The sequence below is a fragment of the Bactrocera dorsalis genome, chromosome 1 (assembly GCF_023373825.1).
Source record: "Bactrocera dorsalis isolate Fly_Bdor chromosome 1, ASM2337382v1, whole genome shotgun sequence".
In the NCBI taxonomy this organism is placed as follows: domain Eukaryota; kingdom Metazoa; phylum Arthropoda; class Insecta; order Diptera; family Tephritidae; genus Bactrocera; species Bactrocera dorsalis.
The window spans coordinates 109,616,105-109,638,241 of NC_064303.1; the positions used below are offsets into that span (position 1 = coordinate 109,616,105).

The following is a 22,137-nucleotide window of genomic DNA, read 5'->3' on the forward strand; positions in this document are numbered from 1 at the left end:
AATATCTTCATACGATTAATTTAATTAAATAATACAAAAAAATCCATACTATTAGGTGTGAAATAGGCAGAAAGTCAATTAAGTGAGCAAACTTGTACCAACTTATGTTGTGAATGAATCACTCATCGACTTTTAAACCGGCCGCTTGTTGCAATGAAATTTTTCAACCAAATACAGGTGGCATGCAAGCGCATTTTCTCAATGACTGAGTGACAAGCTAGCGATATTCGCACTACAGCCAGCGGACTGTGTAAGGTGATTAAAGTACATAGCGCACTACATATACGGACTGTAGTAAAATACTAGCCGTCGTAATATGGTACGTGCGTGAGCGCAGCACATAGCTGGCAGTTGGTGCAGGCAGTCTACAGCTTTTGTGCTAAAATTAGATTGGTATGGTACCATACAGAAATTCAAAAGAAGCAATGCAAAAACAAATACTATTATGCACAAAGTGCAGTAGAGCGCCGCAAAACAACACTTTTCTTTCATTACCCAGACACTTCCAGTGCATTGTTGCTGTATGTGCGCGCTTGTTCTTATTGGAATTGTAGTGTTGTATGTTGCGCTTCGTACCCAGTCGCTGCCGCCGCTAACGCGTACAAATATTTGCACAAGCAAAGTGTCTACATATGAATGGCGCAAGAAGTGCGCGATGATTGGCGTGCGCGCTGTGGACGACGTCTAAGCAGCACAAGTGCACTTTTTGTTGCAAATATTAGCAAAAGTGAATCAATAGATACAGAACGCGCTGGGCATAAGCAAGACGCTGCAATGCAGGCGCAGCGCAGCAACGCGCTGGGGACGCGTCGCAACGCAGACTTGCATGTAGACAGACAATAAGGCAACTAGGCAGCAAAGTTGAAGAGTAAGACTAAAAAGGCGCAAGTGTTGCAGCAATTGTAAGCGGCGCTAAACGTAGGCTCGTTGTTGGACAAAGTGGTAGAGTGCAATGCAGGCGGCTGCAGAATTTGAGGAAAGACGCTGTGAATGGTAAAAGGTATGCGCGCATAACGCAAATGTGCAACTATAAGCAGCGCGCTTACCGGAATATTACTACTAAGGCAGCTCACTTTGAATAGCGAAAAAATAGCCAACGCGTCACAGAAAATCAATGAGAAGTATGAAGTGTTAATTAAGGGTACGCGGCGCGTTCATTTTATTAACGAAATATGAGCAATTATCGAAACTTTGTTATAGCTATGAAAGCGCTTGCTGCACGCAACACTTTTACACCCAACAGCGCTTACTACCGCGTGCGTAACGCGCGCTACTCATTGCATACGCACGCGAGTCCACCCATACCGCTGCGACTTGGCGAGCGCACACTAATTGTGACATTAAAGCCAAAGTCTACGCATATCAATGACTTTTCTGCTTTCGCATTGTGTTTGTTTTTGTGTGTTTTATTGCTATATTTGGCGTAGCGTAAGGTCCTGCGTATTACGCGCTGCATAACACACATGCGCTCATACACTCCGTTAAACTTTGGCTCACGCATGTTGCACGCCTCATAAAAGCGAAAACAAATGCACGCAATGGAAACGAAACGAAAATTTCACTACCAAACAGACAAAAATAACAATAGAACATACAGCAGCGCTTCGGCTTTAAACGACAGAGACGCTATGTGCAACTCTTCCGTACCACGAGTGAGCAAGCTTTTGCTACTACTACATGCGCCCGGGGCGCTTCATGCTGACACTTATACGCACGAACTGTCAAACGTTCAGCTAAATTTGACAAGCGCCTGTTTAGTTGTCACTCTCTGGTGAGTGCTTGCGTCAGCCCGCCGCACCACAAGTTGGCACGCCAGCGCGTCCCTACCTTTGACTGTCGGCGCGTCAGTTCGAAGTCGGCTTTGTCAAGTCTACAACTTTGCACACTTCAATCATTACATACACATATGTAAATACCCATGGCGGAAACTTACAAAGAGCACGCGCGCACAACACCAATGCGTACCCGTAAGCAACAAATTCCGCCTACTGCTACCTGCGCCACTCCAGCTTACACTGCGCCTGCAACAAACATGCCCGTTTTGTTGGGCTGCGCTTTCCCTGTAATCGTTTCGTTTGGGCCGCGTACTCGTCACCCAACGCTAGAGCGTAGTGTGCACCCGCCGGAAAATGCCCACCTACGCACAACGAGACAAGCCGATTAGTTACGAAGTTCGTTCGTTTTTACACCTTGGCGCGCGTAATTACAGCCTTCTGGCACTCTCGCACGTTTGCGTGTGTACTCGTATTCTCGCTTTTGCGAGTAAGTTGTTGTACGCTACAACAAAAGCCGCCTACACACCACACACAGGAACCGTACTAATATTGTAGTACTCATACACCTAAGTGGCTGTCCGTTTTACTAGTCTAGGTGCCGTACTCGTAACTCGTAGAACGTACGTTTACTCGTACTTATACACACTGGCGAGTATGTACTCCACAAGCGTACTCGTAATCCCGAGCTTATGTACATACGTATACAGTTAAGTTGACTTTTTTTGAGAGCAGTTTGTAGGTTTTAAAGTGTTGTCAGGGTTTCTTAAATTGTTAGCACTTTTAATAATATTTTTTTTTTATTAATGTTTTAATATAACTAAAGAACTAGCCAAGAGAAACCAAGGCTTCTGCTAATACTTCTTGTTCAGTAGTTGAGACTCAGAGTTCATTAATTTTATGGACTTAAGTTTCGGTAAGCCGAAAAGAAAATCAAAATTACTCATTTGGTTGGCCGAAACCGAACAGATCACGAAGAACCCTATGAGCACCGAGCCACTGCCAGCAATTGCCATTGGGAAGCACCCATTTTGCACGGAGCTTCTATAGCCATCAATTCGCTGTTATGATATACACATTCAACTGATATCTTTACAGTGCCTGCCATCTCTAACAACTTCACTTTACGGTCATTCAAAATTATTTTGTGGTCTTTTTTGATGTTTTCGTCGGTAACACCTCTTTAGAGCGTCCACAGGATTCATCGTCCTCGTTACCCATTTCACCTGGTTCAATCTTAGCAAACCGCTTTTCAATGGTCTTCCCTTTATCGCTGAGTTTATAACAGCGTGCCCGTCTTTCCTCCTTTTCGCTGTTTGGCGCCGATTGGAGATGCCAAGCGTAGCCAGCTACTTCTCCACCTAGTATTTCCAACGAAGTGGAGGCGTTCCTCTTCCTTTGCTTCAACCGGCAGGTACTGAATCGAAAACCTTCATAGCTGGAGTGTGCTCTACCAACCAAGCCTCAACTATGTCAATGTCGACGTATATCTCATACAACTCATCGTTCCATCGAATGCGGTATTCGCTGTTGTCAATGCGGAAAGGACTATAAATCTTCCGCAGAACCTTTCTCTCGAAAACTTGTAACGTTGATTCGTCAGATCTTGTCATTGTTCACGCCTGAGGACTTTACTACTCAGTTGCCTACTCAGTCCGAAGTAACACCTTTGGCAACAGTTCTTCCGCGTTGGATTTCGAGGCTGACGTTGTTATTGATGCTTCCAAGATAGACGAAATTATCTACGACTTCCAAGTTATCAATGTGGGAGCCAAGTAGTGAATGCGACAACTGTTTCTTTGATGTCAGGAGATATATCGTCTTGCCCACGGCACTACCAGACCCATTTGCTTCGCTTACTTATCCCACCTGGAAAAAAGCAGAATTAGCGGCGCTGTTGTTGTAACGAATGGTATCAATATGTTCGGCGTACGTCTGCAGCTATACACTTATAGAAGATTGTACCGTCTCGATTAAGCTCTGCAGCTCGAATTATTTTCTCCAGAAGTAGCTTGAAGATCGCACGATAGATAGTCGCCTTGTCTGTGTCCTCGTTTGATATCGAAGGGCTCTGAGAGGTCCTTGCTAATTCTGATGGAGCTTTTAGTATTGCTCAACGCCAGTTTACACAGCCATATTAGCTTTGCAAGGATACCAAATTCAGACAAGGCGATATAAAGGCAGCTCATATTCGTGCTGTCAAAAACAGCTAGTATGTTTCGATTCTCTTCTCACAGGTCTTTTCCACTGATAATTGCTATTCGGGCAATAGAATTTCCGCTCCATCATCGCCGATTAGGGAGTCGGGTTTATACTTATTACAATTACATTCATTACTATTACTAAAAAAAACTCATAAGATCGCCGATATTAAGGACTAATTAATATTGATAGATCCACAATTTCCTTACAACACCCAAATGATACCGGAACCGCGGTAGTCATCTTATATGGAATCAATCATATTGAGCTGGATAGTCTTTGAGGAGTACGAGCAAGGAGCCAGTGCTTTACGAACAGCTTAGCCGTTATTGCAAACCTCTGACGTTTGTCTACGACGTATTTTCTCAAACATACACCATCCAAAGTAGACTTGATACGACCCTGAGAACTCAATTAAGTCATATAAAATAATCACGGAAAAATCGAATTATCCCTATTTGATTTACAACCTCGGAGATATTAGTAAAACAACTTTCTTAAAAAGGAGTTTAAAGATTTTCCGTTGCTCAGAAAGAAACATCACGTACGTCGGATCTAGGTAACCGGATTAGACCCCGTTTTTTATGTCACCAAGAACTTTCAAATTGGGAAAATTGTTTGCTATTGCTTAGATAACTTGTGCTGAAGACTTTTCCAGAAGATCCGCTTACACCAAATGTTAGTGATAAGCTCATCACAGATAAGTCGAGGAAGTTTTTGAAGATTATGGACGTCTTGGAGCCTGCGCTAGTTCTAGAATAACAAATGAGCAACTAGTCCAACGAAATGTCAAGCAAAGCGGATTGTAAAGTTCTGGTATTTACTTTACCTTCAGAGACTGCCCAATATAACTTTGAGTCTTTAGTTTCAAGCACCTTTCTATAGACCATAAGGTCCGTGAAAATAGCTGATTGAAGTAACAGTAATACAAATTTTATTTTTATATATTTCTTCACTAACATATTAAACGTAAAAAATAAAAATAAATTTCTGTTCCTTCATCCCCTTCTTAAAATTTTCACACTCCACCAGAACCACAAACTGCTCAATGAGCATTGTGACCATGCACAACACTTTCGATAATCGATTACCCTCGCATTGTACATACTTCCGGCATTAATGCTACGCTTGCAAAAACAATCGCTAATCGACGGTGCGCTACTCGAAGCCATGCACATATGCCACACACTCGTGTTGTTTCAGCGAATTTTGTTTTTGTGTGTTTTTTCGTTTTTCCTGTGCTTTAACTTTGCAACGAACTTTGAGCGCCGCAAGACGAAAACAAAATTGCATTGACGCATTTCCAGTCTGTTTCCATTCTGTTTTGTTTTCGATGAATTAAAAGCGTAAACCCGGCGCAACACCGACCCGCGCGAAGGCCAACGAACAAGCTGCACAAGCCGCCGTACGTCAAGCGGCATCGCGTGACGCGAGACGTAGCAGACAGCAGGCGGATTGAAGCGTTTGTGGTGCGCTTGCGTCAAGAGAATGCGCTGGCGAATGAGCATGGAAAAGTGTGAGTAAAGAGAGCGTACGCGCTATAGATAGCAGACTAACGCGCGCCGAAGGACTTTTACGTAGTTTACGTTACGTTTTTTACTATGTAGGCGTATGTGCGAGCGACAGTGGTGGCCATGAGCGTGAATGTATGCGGGTGCTTGCTCGCCTGATGGTGAAGGTGTGCTATGTGCGGGTGGTCACCGCATTCATGCGCGCGTGTGTGCATGTGTGAGTATGAGTATGAGTACGCGCGAGTTGTATTGTACGCGCGCGCGCGCCTATAAATCGGCAACGTTTTACTGCCATACATACTTAGGACGGGATGTTTGCTGGCTTGCATGCGAGAGCAGCGTTGCATAGTTTTTCAATTAGTTTGAGAAAGGTGCTTGCCGGCGACAGGCGTTTGGCAAAGGCGTGCGTGCGTGTTTGTTGTGTTCAAGCTTTTATAACTGTTGTATATATATATGTATATGTGTGCGTTTTGAGTCTCTACTGGTTATGCTATTTATAAGCGCTCATACGTATACCAGACGGGCATGAAAAATAAATTTAAATTTTTGAAAAACAACAATTTTGTCGAAAAGCGGTGAATAATGCGGGCGCCGCGTCAATTGTGATTTGTGCGCACTCACGTAAAGAACAGCAGAACTTTAGGCGAATTTCCGAAACGGAATATTTTAAGTGAAAATTTTGTGCTTTAGCAAATATTACAACAAAAAAGTGAACGCAGTGTGCTGCGGCTGAAAATCGTCCTTACTTTTGCCTGTGTATATTTATTTTATTGGCTTCCGCGTTGCAAAAAGAAACGCACTTGAGAAATGCTTTTGGCAGGATTCGTCGTTAGTCGCCCGTCGTTGTCGACGTGCACGTCGTAGCAATAAAATCGATATTTCCTTGCTGTATCTTACGGCGAAAGGTGCGCAGCAGCAGCGACGACGCCGCGCTGGCAGCGAAGCGCTAACGCTGCACCGCTCGTACACAAATAACAACAATTCATCGTATAACGCTACAAATGCCAGCGACCAATTGAAGTTGCAAGCAAGCGACAAACGCCGGCGCTAACAGCGCGCTGCCAGCGCTAACCCTTGCGCCCACATTGGCGCTGTGGCTTGTGCTGCCAGCATTCACAACTGTGTATATGCAACGACTACGACTGCGACGACGACGACGACTTGAAATATGTCTGCCACAATGGCGATAGCAATGGCGTTGCCGAAGACGATGTCGTTCTTGACTGCGCATTCGTTATTGGCGTATCCGTGTCTCGTTGATTCGTGCCGCTCGGCTATAAACACAATCACAAGCAATACTAGCAACAGCGCAACAACAACTACAAGTAATAATACTACAGCTACTACTACTATGCTGCCATACAGTACATGCGCGCCGTTGTTATTGTTGTTGGTTTTATTATTGTTGCCACCGTCTGCAGTCATAGCATATGCCGTAAAAAATATAAACGTGACTCGTTCGACATTGATGTTGACGACAACGACGACGACGACGACGACTGTAGCGGCAGCGGCGTTCTAAATGCAGCTGCATTTGTATATGAAGTCATAAAGTCAGCGAGCCAGTCAGCGATCGGCGTAAAGTGTGTGCGCGTTGCAAAAAAAAAAAGCATATAAAGTAATAAACTAAATTGTCTGTGGTTCGGCAAGCAGCGTTCGGCGCTGCTAATTTGACAAAAAAAAATAAACGCCGCGCTTAGCTGGAGCGCTTTGTACGCGCCGCAGCAGTCATCATACTCGTAGAAACACTGAGTTGGTATTGTGTTAAAAATAATAATGATAAAGTTTGTTAGGCAAAAGAGTCGCGAGCATTCAGTTAAAGCATCAAAAAGTTTTTTTAAGAAAAAGGTGAGCGGCCGCCGCACACTGGCAAGCAGACATAGCCAGCGAAAAAGTGCACTTACATACACAGAAACACACACACACATACATGCAACGGCAGGCGCGCGCGTGTAAACGCTCCCCAAACACACATACACCCTCACAAAGTAGTAAGCGCCCAAGCGGTTGTTGTTGTTGCCGCTCTTATCGTTGTCGTAGTCGTGAACGCCGTATCCGTCGCCGTTTTCAGTGTCTACTTCTTTGCTTCTGTTGGCTTTTCCTCAACATTTTTTCTTTTGCCATTGCTTTTAGCGTTCTTATAGTTTGCGCTGCGCTTTTCTCTTCACATTTTTCGTTTTCCCCCTCCGTCGCTAAATGAAAATGTTTTGCGAACGCATCCCTGTCGCTAAAGTCCGGAAATTCCGTCGCCCACCAATACAATTATAGTTGTTAGTTTAAAAGGAAAAAATTCAAAAACAAAAACAAAACCTGAGTCAAAATATACATATTCATAGTTTTCTAAATGTGTGTGTGTTTATTTTACTAGCAACGGTGTAGGTGTGTGTGCGCTTGCAATTTATGTATACTACACGATTTTCATACACAAATGTATATATATATATATGTGACGCGCTGTATAACTGTATGTGTTTGTATTGTTTTCAGGGCGAGTCGAATGATTCCGGTACCGAATCTGATGGTGACGTCCTAGATGTTGACAAGCATCGCCCTTTAGACTTGGACATGGAAACCAGTGAGTCTTGCATGCATAACTTGAAAATTATATAAAAAAAAAATAAAAATAATAAAAATTTTATATGTGAGACCCTGCTGTAGTGGTGAAAAGTAAAAGTCCAGGGAGAAAATTAAATTTGAGCGATAGACCTTGTCTAGAACATTTGAAATCAGTTTAAATCAGTTTAGATAACAGAAAGAATACCGGAAAGCGCATTTTATGCTTCCATAGAAGGAAGTTCGGTTGCTAAATCAAAATAAAAGACATTTATGCAGAAAAAGTAGTCTCTAACGAAGATGCAGAAAGTAACTGGTAGATGAGTCACCTTCTTAGCCGTGAAGCTTATTAGGAAGTACTTTGTCGTTAGTCGAAATGACCTTGACACATACTAACTATTACTGCTAACGAAGGTTCAGTGATCACAACAGTGAAGTCAACAGTTATAAACTGGACACAGAAGTACTCGTAACATGCATCGTCTCTTAGACAAACTAAGAAGTAGAACAGAAAAGTTGTCGAGCAAAGCTAAATCTAAACTACAATGTGTCGAGTCTGAGATATCAGATTCACTGAGACAATTTTCTTTCATAGACAGTATGTTTTCAGTGAAATTTTCTATTATATCCGAGAATACTATCACCCAGCACACCTGAACTCAGTTCAACAGAGGTTTGGTAGTCAAGGATTGCGACCGCTCTCACCTTATATGTATATTTATCGTACTGCATCCATAAAATCAGTTGTTTACAACCAGGCAGAACACCATATAACTATCAGAACGGGGAACCAATGCTTTTTTTTTGCCTAAACCGGTGGAAGCTCAAAAGTTTTTATAAGATTCTTGTTAACTTTAAGTTTCTCCCTTCTTCTGTCTGTGATCGGCTTCAACGAAGACTGATTCGATATTATATGCCTAAGCCATACTCAATCACAACCTCAAATACAGAACTTTTAAGAAGGTTCGCAAGCGCCAGACCACGATCAACATTAATTACACTAAATCAATGGGAAGGCACATCAATTTTAGTATCAGTTTAGGAACTTGTCACGAAAAATACTCAAGGATTCATGGATTTTGCTGGGCATTGATAGGGTTCTAATATATCAAATCCACAATGGACCACAAATTGGTTTAAAAAATATCCCAAGGTAAAAAAATGCCGTAGAAAATCTTGTCGGATATAGTATGTATAATTCTGACAATGGTCTATTTAAGACAGTTTATGCGGTTTATCTCAGTTTACAACAGCGCGCCAGCCGTTCTTTCTTTTCACTGTTTGGTGCGAATAGGAGATTCCAAGTTTAGGCAGAACCTTCTCCACCAGTGCATTCCAAGTGGAGGACTTCCTCTGCTAATGTGGCTCAAGCAGCTCACGGCTTCCGATTTTAGACCGTTTGAAGGCGAGTTAATGTGAGAAGGCGAAACACCAGAGTTGTTCGCCGGGTTTGGGACCCGCCATATAAAAAACACTACCAATGAAAAGAATAAAACTTCCTCGGATGAGAGACCGCCCTTTTGACGACGATCACTGCAAACGTATTAAGAATTATGATTTAAGAGCGTGCACCTGAAATGAACGATCCCTTAATTGGGAAAGTACCGCTAACCAGCTGGTTGATGTCCTCGTTAGAGTTTAAGGCTCTCGGATTCACTTAATATTCTCGCATTATTTCTTTTCTGATAGAGTAACTCAGAGGCTCTCCTTTGAGTATTCAGAGAGTGTTAAACACAGTGGTTTGATAGATCTTTAGTTGTTTTTTATACTTAGAAATGTAGTCTTTGTTTTTTTAAATCATTTCCTAGAATAAGGACAAGAAAAGTCCGACTAGAGCGCTCCGATCTCTCAAACTCATGACGTCTACTAAGCAGACTGCTGATTTGTCTATATCAGATTCGATTCTTGGATTCGAAGTAACGTCAAAAAGCTTACTTCTTTATAAGTTATGATCTCATTTTACTCATGTTTTACGAACTCACGGACTCACTGTCGTTTGCTTATTTACGACTTGAGAAACAAAGCTTAAATACATAATAACTAATCACATTTCTCTTCTCGCTTTAGGCTTAAGCTCCTGCGCCGATGTGAATTCGCCAACAACAGACACCGCCTGCTCTTCGTCAGCGTCTTCTGCGATGATGTGTCAATCCCACCTTTTATACGATCAACACAGCTCCGAAGAGGAACTGGAAGTGATCAATGGCCCATCATCGGTAGCAGCCGCCGAAGCGGCATCCAATGTATTGGTGGTGCGTGGCACCACCTCATCACTCATATCGGAGCGTGGCTCGTCGTCGTTGGAGCCCGAAGAGCTATTCGGCGAAGCATCGACATCGAAACGTTCCAGCTCAACTTTGGTTGAGAATCGCAAACGATCTCTGGCGCATAGCTCCGATGATGACGTAAGTTGCTAATGCAATTTTTTGCAAATACAAAATCCCAAAGGCTTACTAATTGATAACGTTTCTTTTTATTGGCTTTTTGCTTGGTTTTGCACGTTTAGCAGCTGAGAAACTTCTTGGAACCAGTATTGACACCAGTGAATTTTCGCACATCACCACCATTGGAAGCTTTCAAGCCAAACCGCAGCCACAAATATCGCTCCACAACGCCACTGATACTATCGGAGGCGCGTTGCGGCATCGAAAATATTAAATTATGTGATAATAGTGTTAATGACGAAAATGGTGAGGCTGCTGCTGGCGGCGCGTCGTCATGTGCCGCAACAGCGGCGTCGGGTGCGTCTAGCGGCAATGCCGCACAGGCCGGCGGTGCATGCGCTGGCGACAACAGTTCAACGAGTGTGATTAAGGTGTGCGCCTCATCGCTTAAGATGAGCAATAGCAGCCATCATATCTATCAGCCGCAACCCAAATATAATTTCCACTATAATAGTTCGCGCAGTAGTCCCGCATCGACGACCGGTCTCGATGCGATGGAGGTGCGCTCGGTTAGTCCACCGGCGAAACTCTTCCATTCGGCTAGATCACCACACCGCCGACCGATACGCACACAACACGCCACACAGAGGCTACAGCGACCACATCGGCCGTGTTTAGATTTTGATAAAATGCAGCAAGTAAGTCTCTAATGCAGCGCCAAATCAAAGACTTTTTACTTCTCACTAATTACAAGTAAATGTACCTAAAAGCTCGCATTACCCATAACGAAAACATGAAATTGAAGAAAACGAAGCAAATACACGATTGCAAGCATGATGATTACAAGAGGCAGAGAGAGAGAGAGAGAAAGAGATAGGGAGAGGCAGGAAGAGAACGGAGTGGGCAAGAGAGATGTTGCAGATTTGGCAATGAAATGCAAATGAATTCGATGAAAATTAAGTTTATGGCGGTTTTGATGGTAAATATGTATGTAGGTTTTGTACAGCAAAAACAAAAATATAAATAACATACACCGCTAAATAATTTTATGTTAAAGAAAGAACCAAAAATACAAAAAATAAAGCGAAAACATGAGCGCCAAAAGTCAATAACAATGAAAGCTTAGTTGTGGCGCTGTGAAAGCGCGCAGTTTTTAAAAGCTTAGGAAAAGCACAATGAATGACAGCGAAAAAAAGCAACTGAAAGCAAGCCCCATTAAGCAAAAAATGAAAATAATAAACAAATTACAACAACAACAATAGCCCTAACTATGCAAATCCCCATAATTTACCGTAAAGAACAGACTTTTAGAAACATAAAATCAAAACCAACAACACTACACGCAAACACTTTACTTAAATGTATGTGAAAATGTAATTTGTAAGTTCCAGAATTTGTGGTCCCAGTTCTTCTTTGTTTATATAGTATATATATTTTTGTTCTGAAACGTTATGTAAAAGCTTTAAGTCTGAAGTCTGTTAAGTAACATCACTCGATTTAATGTAAAAAATATGATCTCGATACTTTTTAGTAACAGGGTTGCCAAATTGCGTAAAAGTTTATACTAAATATTTTGTTGAAAAGCTGAATTCGGTGTTTAACTAGTCTATATATGGTATGAGATGGCCAACTCGCAGTTCGACCGCGGGAAAGTCTAAAATCATGAAACATTTCATACTAATAGACTTCTAATCTCAGCATTCAGAGATATTGTGATGTTAAAAAAACTTTTTTAAAAATGCTAAAATTCCTTGGACGCCAGCTTAAAGCTTTCAAACGAGATGTCATATCGATCGTAAATTCTAAATATTAGACCCAATTTATGAATTTAATATTCGAATGTTTAGCATCATAAAGGACGATCATCAACTTAGTAGTAAAGGCGATAAGAGAGTTGATTTCGTAACAATGGTCGGAAGAGTTATTCTACTTATAGATAGCTAGGTAGAGTGGCTTTCTAACGATGCATTTACGAAGAACATTATAATGCTACTGGACTAAGGTCCCCTGACTCTATTGTCCCCTCTCTGCACCAGCCAAGCTTCTGATAATGTTCATCAGTACGAAAAGTTTTGTCTGTACGACCTCCGAGACGTCGTCAAGAAACTCTCGATCAATACATTTATTTTCTTATATAGAGGCTTATATTCTAATAGAAGTTGTTTTATAGTCTCCTCCTCTTCTAACTTCCAACAGCTTCTACAGTAGCCGTTCTATGGCGTAGTCTACTGTAACCTGTTAACACTCCTACTAGAGTTCGTATATCATTCCATTTAAATTTTAATAGTTCCATGTGCGTTCAGGTCACGCTTGCCAGTTTGCAGAGCAAATCAAGGATAGATTCCATCGAGACTCAGCTATTTTTATAACATATTTCTCGATGATTCTCCTACAAGTACCCAAAGAGATATGAATTCTCTCTTTATTGGAATCTAATTGTAGTATAGTGTCTGTTCTGATTAGTTCATCTGCTTCACAGTTCCCATAGTGATGTCCTGGAAACCATGATAGGTTCTTCTTGCCATATTTACTTATGTATATTAAAGTGAGAACCCTTTGGAAGAACTCCTTTAATCTAAATTTAAAAATTACACGACTTTTAAATGGACTCCAATGAATACTAAATTTCTAAAATGGCGAATGTAACATTAAGTATCGCCTCAAATTATCCATAGAGAAGAGATTTTCGAATACTATAGTAGAAACCCATTGATAGACCCTTAAATTTGTCAGTTCGTAAAATTAAATTACCTTGACGAAAGATTGGTATAGAAAATATAATCTCTAGCTCAACAGGCGTAGCTATCTTTATAAAGGTTTCAGAGAGACATATCAGCAAGCGACTTAGAAGGCAGGTCCTAAATTTCATGTAAAGAGGCGTGAAATCGCTACAATTGTATATTTTCCCATACAAACCACAAAACTAAAAAAAAAGTAATACATACAAGTATATACTCAGATATCTTCTATGGATACTACGTAGGAATTGTATTAGACATCCGGAATTCGTCAGCGATTATATGGTTACCACATAAAAGTGATGATACTGTTTGATAGTTTATTTGGAACACTTTATGGCAGTTACACGTAGGCGCGATTTGCTACTCTCCAATGTTTGGTGAATCGATGACCGCTTTACTAGTGCCGAGTTTATACATAACGTGAAAGCAAGCGGCAAAGATGCTCTCTTAATTAATAAACAGAAGAAAAAACAAGACATGGTCTAATATGTCCAACGCATGGACCTAATGTTTGTCAGTTGAGATCTTACCAGCGTTCTTGAGCATATTTTTTATAAGTTCGGAAAACTTAAAGCTTAAAAGAATTATGGCACAATTTTGAAAGTTTAGCTTTTGACAACCCTGTTTACACTTTTTAAGATTTCTTATGCAATTTAAGGCATTTTTGTTAATTTTTGTAATTTTTGAATGAAGAAATAATAATTTTTTCTTGGACTTAAAGTAAAGACAGCTGTTTTTATGAAATTATAGCATTTTAAAATTTTGATCTCGTTTATATTTATAGGCTATAAAATAAGTTTTTACTGTTTTTCAATGTTGTAAACCCTAAGTAAAGGCCAAAAAATGCATTAAGTTCAGGAGAAATTGTTGTAGAAAAGCATTCTGTTCGCATAATTTAGTATTTCCGAAGGCAGACAAACGAAAAACGAACAATAAATTTGTTAAAGAGCAAAAAACGACAGCACAACAACAATAAACAACTCATAACTAATAACTTTACAACAAAAACAAAAGCAAAAACAAGAGACAGCGAAAACAATAAACCTAAAACTTAACAGAGGAAACCGAAAAACAACAACGCATAAATTTAAAAAAGCATAAGCAAATACAAAAAACAAAAACAAATAAGCAGGCAAAACAGAACATTGAATAAAACAGGCAGTGCGCATGCGCACACACGCTGCATATTAAAATCAAATCAAATACAACAACTAATGTATATTAAAAACAAAAACAACAAAAAATAAGTATAATAACTACAACAACAATACAAAAAAAACATTATACATACATACATAGAAACAATAAAAATTTTGAAATACATTTTTGTAATAGGTGCGATAAAGTATACATATGAAGAGGAGTAAAAGAAAGAAGAAAAGCAGGAGGCGCTGGAAGTAAAGCACAAAGCGAAGGCGCAACAAGTATTGGCGCAAGAGAGAGAGAGAGAGAGAGCGAGCAAGGATCAAGCCAGCGCGTGCAATTATAGAGAAAATGAAGAGCAACTGGAGCTGTAGGTGTGGGCACGAGATGAGAGAAAAGGCGCGAGAGAGAATGAAAGACACAACGCAAGTTGGAGAGGCCCCGGTAAAATTGTTTAAATAAACAAAATATATACATACATACATACAAACAAATAGAAGCAGAAGCGTACATATTTTTTCACCATTTTAAATTACAACAAAAAGCAACAACAACAAAAACAATATATTGAGCAAACAATATTAATTACAAATTAAGCAAATTGATGTAAAAACAGTGTGAAGACAGAATTGGTAACGGTAATAATTAAGATGTAATGGAGGAAAGCAAAAATTCAAACATAAATAAAGCGGAAATAGAAAGAAAGCATACAAAAAGCAAAAAAAAAAAAACAAAAAACAGAAGAGAAACAGTTAATTAAAGGGGCGTGAGAGCGCATTAAACAATTAAGGCAGAAGGGGACTTTATATTAGCGTAAAAGTAAAAAAGGCAAAAATATAAAAACAACAAAAAAACAAAAACAATTTGTAAATATTGTATTTGTGCTGTAAAAAAACATAATAGAGATAAAAAAAATAGCTTACCGAAAAATATGAAAAAATCAGCAGAGAAGAAAACAGCAAGCAAAAATAAAAAATAAGCAGTAAAAAACTAGTAAAAAAAGAAAAATAAACACACAAACAAACAAACAACTCAAGCCGAAAAAATAACTGATAAAAATAATAAATAAAACAAGAAAAAAACACAACAAAATTAAAAAAAAAATATTGAAAATAAAGAATACTACAACAAAAACTGCAGTTACATATACAGAAACAAAAACCCTAAAACAACAATAACAATTTAGCAACAAAAATTCAATGTATTTTAATAAATGGCATACAAAGCATGAATGGCAATTGTCTTACAACGTCTCATAGCGCAGTAATATGTATGTAAAATGCGTCAAAGCGCGAGAAAAAGAGCGAAAAGCAAAAGCAAAACAAACGAAAGCAGCGAAATAAATTAATAATATTTATAAAAACCATAAAAGCAAACAGGCGAGCAAAAAATAATAAGATAATAATTCATAGAAAAACAACAACAAAAAACTACAAAAAAAACAAAAACAACAATAAAAAGGCCCACAAGGACTTTGTACAATTTTTTACAGTAAATAACGCAGTAAACGAACCTAAGCAAATTGCAGCCAGAAATAGACTAGCATCTCAAGACAGCGAAAACAGCCCACATAAAAGTAAAAATCACACATACATACATACACACACAAGCAATCATATACGCAAACTGATATAGACCAACAACAAATACAAAAAATAATTTTTTTCCAACAAAAAAGTCGCGAAAAATAGCATTAAAAAGTATATATGAACAGCAAAAATCCTATTAGTTTAGTAAATATGCAGGCATTTAACAATAACAAAAGTAACAACTTTGCAGCAAACCAAAAAAAAATTCAAAAAAACTATACTGAAAACGCAAACCTAATACTTAGCATGCAGTGGAAAAGGTAAATGCAACTCTGTTGTGCTAATTAGCGTTAAGTAAAATGAGTTATAGTTAAAAAATAGTTTTTTTGTTAAAAAACGAACAGTTATCGATATGTTTCGGTTACAAAAAATACCATTTATCGATATCGATATTTTTAACAAAAAAAATAAATTATTTACATCGATTTTTTTTACAAAAAAACGATAAATTATCGATATTTTCGATTACAAAACCAAAAATATTAAACGAAATATCGCAATCGATATATTTTTTCATAAATATCTGTATTAACTGATAAAATATTAACAAAGATTGAAAACCGATTTTTTCTTTTTAAATGCATTTTTTGGTTACAAAATCGATCAGTTATCGATATTATTTCTTTACAAAATCTATCAATTATCGATAATTTTTGATTACAAAACCAATAATTTTAATCGAAATTCCGATATCGATATATTTTTGCAAACATATTTGCATTAACTGATGAAAACATTAAAAAAAAAAACAAAACATAGGAATACGATTTCAATACCAGTAGTTGTAATCGATATACCAATAACAAGATTTTTGGGCCTAAAAATATCATCAATAATAAAATTTAATAACTTGAGGATTCCATTAATAGTGGATATAAAACCACACAACTTCATTTTTGAATTTTTTTAAATTATTAAATATCGATAATCTTACTCTTCGATATTGATAATTTGTAATCCACATTTTTTGCATTGTCGTAAGAGCTTCAAAATGTAGTATATCGATAAAAAAAATTGAAATATATCGATATATGTATTTCGATATCAATAATTTATAATCGATATATATTCTTTTATGTCTTTGAGAATTCAATGAAATGTGGGCATAAAACCATGAAACTAAATTTTTTAATCAAATCAAGCAATAAAATATCGATATTTTTGCGTTTCGATATCAAGAATTTGTAATCTACATATATTTCTGAATGATTAATTATCGATAATACCAATTTTCGCTATCAATAATTTATAATCTATAATTCTAACTACTTTCTAAATGATTAGATATCGATAACACCACTTTTTGCTATCAATAATTTATAATCATATTTTGTATATCGATAAAAATCAATAATATATGGATATCTTTCGATTTGAACAATTTGTATTCCATATTTTTTACTAATGTTAAATATTTAAAAATTTGCTATATCGATAAAAATCGATATTATATCGATATTGATAATTTGTTAACCATATTTCTTACTAATGATTGAAAAAATTTGGTCCTTCGAAAAAAACGATAATTTATCGATATCGATAACAAAAAATTTAAACGATATTTTAGAAACCCGAAATAATTTTTTTTCCTCAAGAAACCCTTACTTTAAAAAATATGACGTAATTAGAGTAACAGAGTTGTAATTACCAGAAATGTGCTCCTACTAAAATTTTTAACCGAAATTATCAATGTCCTACGAAAAAAATAAAATTAAAATAGAAATCAGTTACTTACAAAATAAAAATAAATAAATTTAATACACTGGATAATACGTTTACTCTTTAAGATTTGAATTGCTCGAACAATAAACCAAACTATGTATATTAAATTAAGTAACTTGAAAATTAAGCAAAAAAGAACAGCATAAGCCAGTCTGGAAAACAGAAACGAAGAAGATATAGAAATCTTTGTATCAAACAATATAAATTCATGTTTTACAGCAACGAATAACTGTTTGCAACTCAAAAATACTAAGCTACAAATTAATAGATTTTGGCGAGCATTTTGTAAGTCGAAGATTATAAATTAAAAATTTAATATATTTTTCATATAAAAGACTTTTAATTATTTAAAAGCCAACACGACAATTTTATTTTTTTTTATAAATTTGGTTTTCGATTACTATTGTATTGAATGTTGGTTCGTACCATAGTAAATTACGACATTGTAGTTTGAGTGTAGCCATTTTAGAATGATTTTTCATCAATCGTCGTTGGCATAGACCATAGGCTTGTTGGGATAGACCATAGACTTAACGTAGCTTCACAGGAAATAGTCTAACGGCGTCAAATCGACCGACCGAGGCGGCCATCGACGGGGCCATTTCGTGAGATAACGCGTTCATCAAACTTGGTTTTCAATAAATCGATTGTGACATTCGCTGTGTGGCTTAAAGTACCATCCTTTTGGAACCACATACTGTCCAAGTCAACATCTTTGGGCCAAAAATATTCGGTTATCATTGAGCGGTAGCGATTCCCACTCACAGTAACGTGCCGGTCTTGATCAACACGAAAGAAGTACAGCCCAATGATGCCGCCGGCCTATAATACGTACCAAACCGTAATTTTTTTGAGATGCAATGGCGACTCATGGAGTACATGTGGATTGCTGCCTGACTATTAACGCATATCTTGCTTATTGATGAAGCCATTCAGCCAGAAATGAGCCTCATCACTGAAGATAATTTTTCGATGAAAATCTGGACCATTTTCAAGTTGTTGCTCAGCCCAATTCACGATCATACGACGATTGTGGTGGCCAAGAGGCATCAGTGCTGACATCAATTTGATCTTGTATTCGCCACAATGACGTGCCAGAGATGCCCAACTTAAAGAAGGACGCGTGAGAGACTGATTTGGGTTTTCCTCAATTGATGCGGGCTACGGGCACTTCTTTATCTCACTGGCACGGAAACATTTCGTACTGTGCCTGTGGATTAAAATTTTTCCACTCGACGCTCAATTGTTGATCTGACAGGACAATTATGGTGACTATGAATTGGATATAGCGCTCTTAAAGTTGAAGCCACATACTCCGAATTTCGGTAGTAAATTTTAATAATTTCGACTTGTTGTTGGATCGTACATCTTTCCATGATGAAATGGCAACCCTTATTGAAGAGAAAAGTCAAAGGTGTGGAATAAAATATGGCGTTGTTTGCTGTCACTATCGGTCTACTTTTGAAAGATCCGTTAATTCTGAAAACACGTTTTTCTCCAGGTTGGCAAAATCTTATTCTTAAGATTATATGACTGTCTGACGGAATTTTTTTGAAAAAAAGGTAATTTCATAAGGAAGCTCGCGTCTGCTTGACAGCTTTCGCTCAGTGCACTCAAAATATTGCTATTATGACGTCACTTTAGCGCTTTCGCTCAAAGTTTATGTGTTCGACAAGCCTAGATTTTGGTCACCGGCAATTTTTGTACTGATTTTTTCACAAAAAATTAGATGTATGTGTAATTTATTTAGATTATTAGAAGCACAGCATAAGACTTTGGTGCTGAAGGCATTGGGAAGATTAAAGCTGTTTCTAGCGAAGCGACTTTTAATCTTTAAAATTTAAATATATTTTAAACACGTGATCGTACATTTCAAATAAATTGTGCAATGCTCTCTGTTTCTACTTTAATTTTTATTATTATTTTTTTTTAATAAATTAATTTATAAAAAAGAATTTTGAAGCCAATTAATTGTGTAATTAGCAATAAAAAATGTGTCAATGTTGAAAAAAATATATACATACATACATATGTATTATGTTTTGTAACTGTTTATGCAGCAGAAAATCAATAATTTCGTAAAAAACAAAAATATATGTATGCAAGCGTGTATTTATGTAAAAAAAAATAATTTCGAAAAAATGGAAAAATAAATATTTTACTTATTTATTACAACATAGCTGGAAAATAGCAAAATAAATCGCTAAATTATTATGTTTACCAATATTAAGACAAAAAGAACTTACAAGTACCGCTACTAATACATACAAAGCTCAACCACCCCACCCCGTAACCCGCTTAGAAAATATAAAAATAAATTTTAAATGCTAAAAATTACAATAACAACAACAAACATACACCTTAACCAAGAAATGCATGGGAATTTATACAAACATACATACACATACATACAAACAACGTATCAACAGCAAAAAAAACAAAAACAAATGAAGCGAGCCCCAAAACTGTGGAAAAATATAAATTAATGCAAGAAAACAGCAAATTTTACAGTAACAGCGAAAAGTAAGCGTACATACACACACAAACATATGTAAAATATGTGCGAGTATGTATGCACACACAAAACAATCGTAAGCGGTCATCGGTGTACAGCGACGACAGTGACGCACGAAGGTCAGCAGACATGTTAATTCATGAAATAAATTTAAAAAAATACAAAATAAATAATTAAATAAATAAAAAATCATAAAAATACTAAAAAATATGCAAATTCATGTATATACATACATACATACATACATAAATAGAGACGACGTGCGCGTGACCAGCGTGTGAGAGAATTTTTAATTTACTTAGGTATTTGAACATTGAATATCATTGACTGAGAAAATACGTATAGTTCGTAAGCATAACAAGTACTTATACATACATAGAAAAACAAAAACAAAAACTGAAACATTATTATTATGACTATAAGTATATATATATAAATATGTATGAAACAACACAAATTTCAATAAAGTCAAGATACAAAGCAAAAACAAAAACAAAAGCATAAAATAACTTCATAACCAAAAGTAAATGCTGAAAAACGGTAAAAATAAAACAAAAAACAAATAATTAAATGGGAGCGTGGAAAATGAGGAAAATTAAACAAAAACAATTTGCATAAGTGTAAAATCGTAAATTATTCATAAGACAAATGTAAGAGAGAACTGCAGTAAAAACCAATTTACGAACGTAGGCAGATAAGTAATGAATAATGTAAACACAAACGAAACACATTCTCATCTAAATATTGTACATATAAGTAAGTACAAGTGCAAGAAGATTAAATAAAACAAAAATAATGAAAGTAAATAAAGACAAAATTAAAGGATGCTCTGCAATAGCAATAAGTCCTGTGCATTTTATTTTCTAAGTTTGGAAGGGGATTGGGAAATTAGAGAAACAAAAAATTATAAAAATAAATTATATAAATATTATTAAAAATAAAAACTAATAAATTGTGGAAAAATAAAATATTATTAAAAAATTATATAAAAAAAATATATATATATACAAAACAATAAAAACAATAAAAAAAAAATAAAAAAAAATATAAATTAATTATAAAATAAAAAAAATATAAATACATTTAAAAAATTATAAATAAATAAAAAAGCTTTAAAAAATTACAAAAATATGACGAAATTAAAAAAAGGTTAAAATCTTTATACAAAAATTAAAAAAAAATATTTTTAAATAATTATTTGCAACCTCAAAAAATTTCCAAAAGGCTTAAAAACTAAAATTAGAAAATAAATTATATAAAAAAACTAAGATATATTTAAAAAAATATATGTACATACATATATAAAAAATTTAAAAAATATACAAAACAATAAAAAAATATAAATACATTTAAAAAATTATAAATAAATAAAAAAGCTTAAAAAAATTACAAAAATATGACGAAATTAAAAAATGGTTAAAATCTTTAAACAAAAATAAAAAAAAAATATTTTTAAATAATTATTAAGAATTAAAAAAAGATAATAAAATAATAAATTATACGAAAACATAAATTATAAAAAAATAAAAGTTAAATAGGAAAAAATTGAGTTCAAAATAATTAAAAGCGGTTGAAGAAATTTATAATCGTGTAAAATGTTTCATTGTTAAAAAAAAAAATTAGGACATATATTAAAAAATAAATAAAAACAAAACATAATTAAAAAAAAAAAAACAAATAAATAATATATACATACTTGTACATATATGTATGTATAGAAAAATTAAAAACGAAAATTATTACAAAATTAAAAAATAATAATGTTAAAAATCTAAAACAATGATAATAAAATTTAGAATTTATTGAAAAACATTAAAATAATTAGATTACAATCTAACAATAAAAATAAAAATGAACGGTGCCAAAAATTGGCAACTCTGTCACAGATAATAATTTCCGATTGCTAAGTATAAAAAAAAATAAAATTTGAAAATAAATTAAATAAAAAAGAAAAAAAAAATAGAAAAAGAAAGAAAAAAATAGAAAAAAAATAAAAAATCAATAA

General features: G+C 36.0%; 1 protein-coding gene across 4 annotated transcripts in view; it reads left to right on the forward strand.

Moving 5' to 3' along the window:
• Positions 1–20,976, forward strand: part of LOC105222727 (uncharacterized) — a 28,494-nt gene extending 7,518 nt beyond the window's left edge. For 2 of the 4 annotated variants that reach the window (XM_011200168.4, XM_011200169.4), the window contains exons 2-4: positions 7,973–8,060; positions 10,106–10,443; positions 10,545–20,976. In XM_011200168.4, the coding sequence (XP_011198470.2) occupies positions 8,051–8,060; positions 10,106–10,443; positions 10,545–11,132 (936 nt within the window). In that variant the 5' untranslated portion in view covers positions 7,973–8,050 and the 3' untranslated portion in view covers positions 11,133–20,976. Of the gene's footprint in view, positions 1–5,456; positions 7,334–7,972; positions 8,061–10,105; positions 10,444–10,544 lie in introns of those variants that run through there. The other 2 variants (XM_011200167.4, XM_011200165.4) reach the window with 2 other exon arrangements.
• Positions 20,977–22,137: the final 1,161 nt, after the last annotated feature.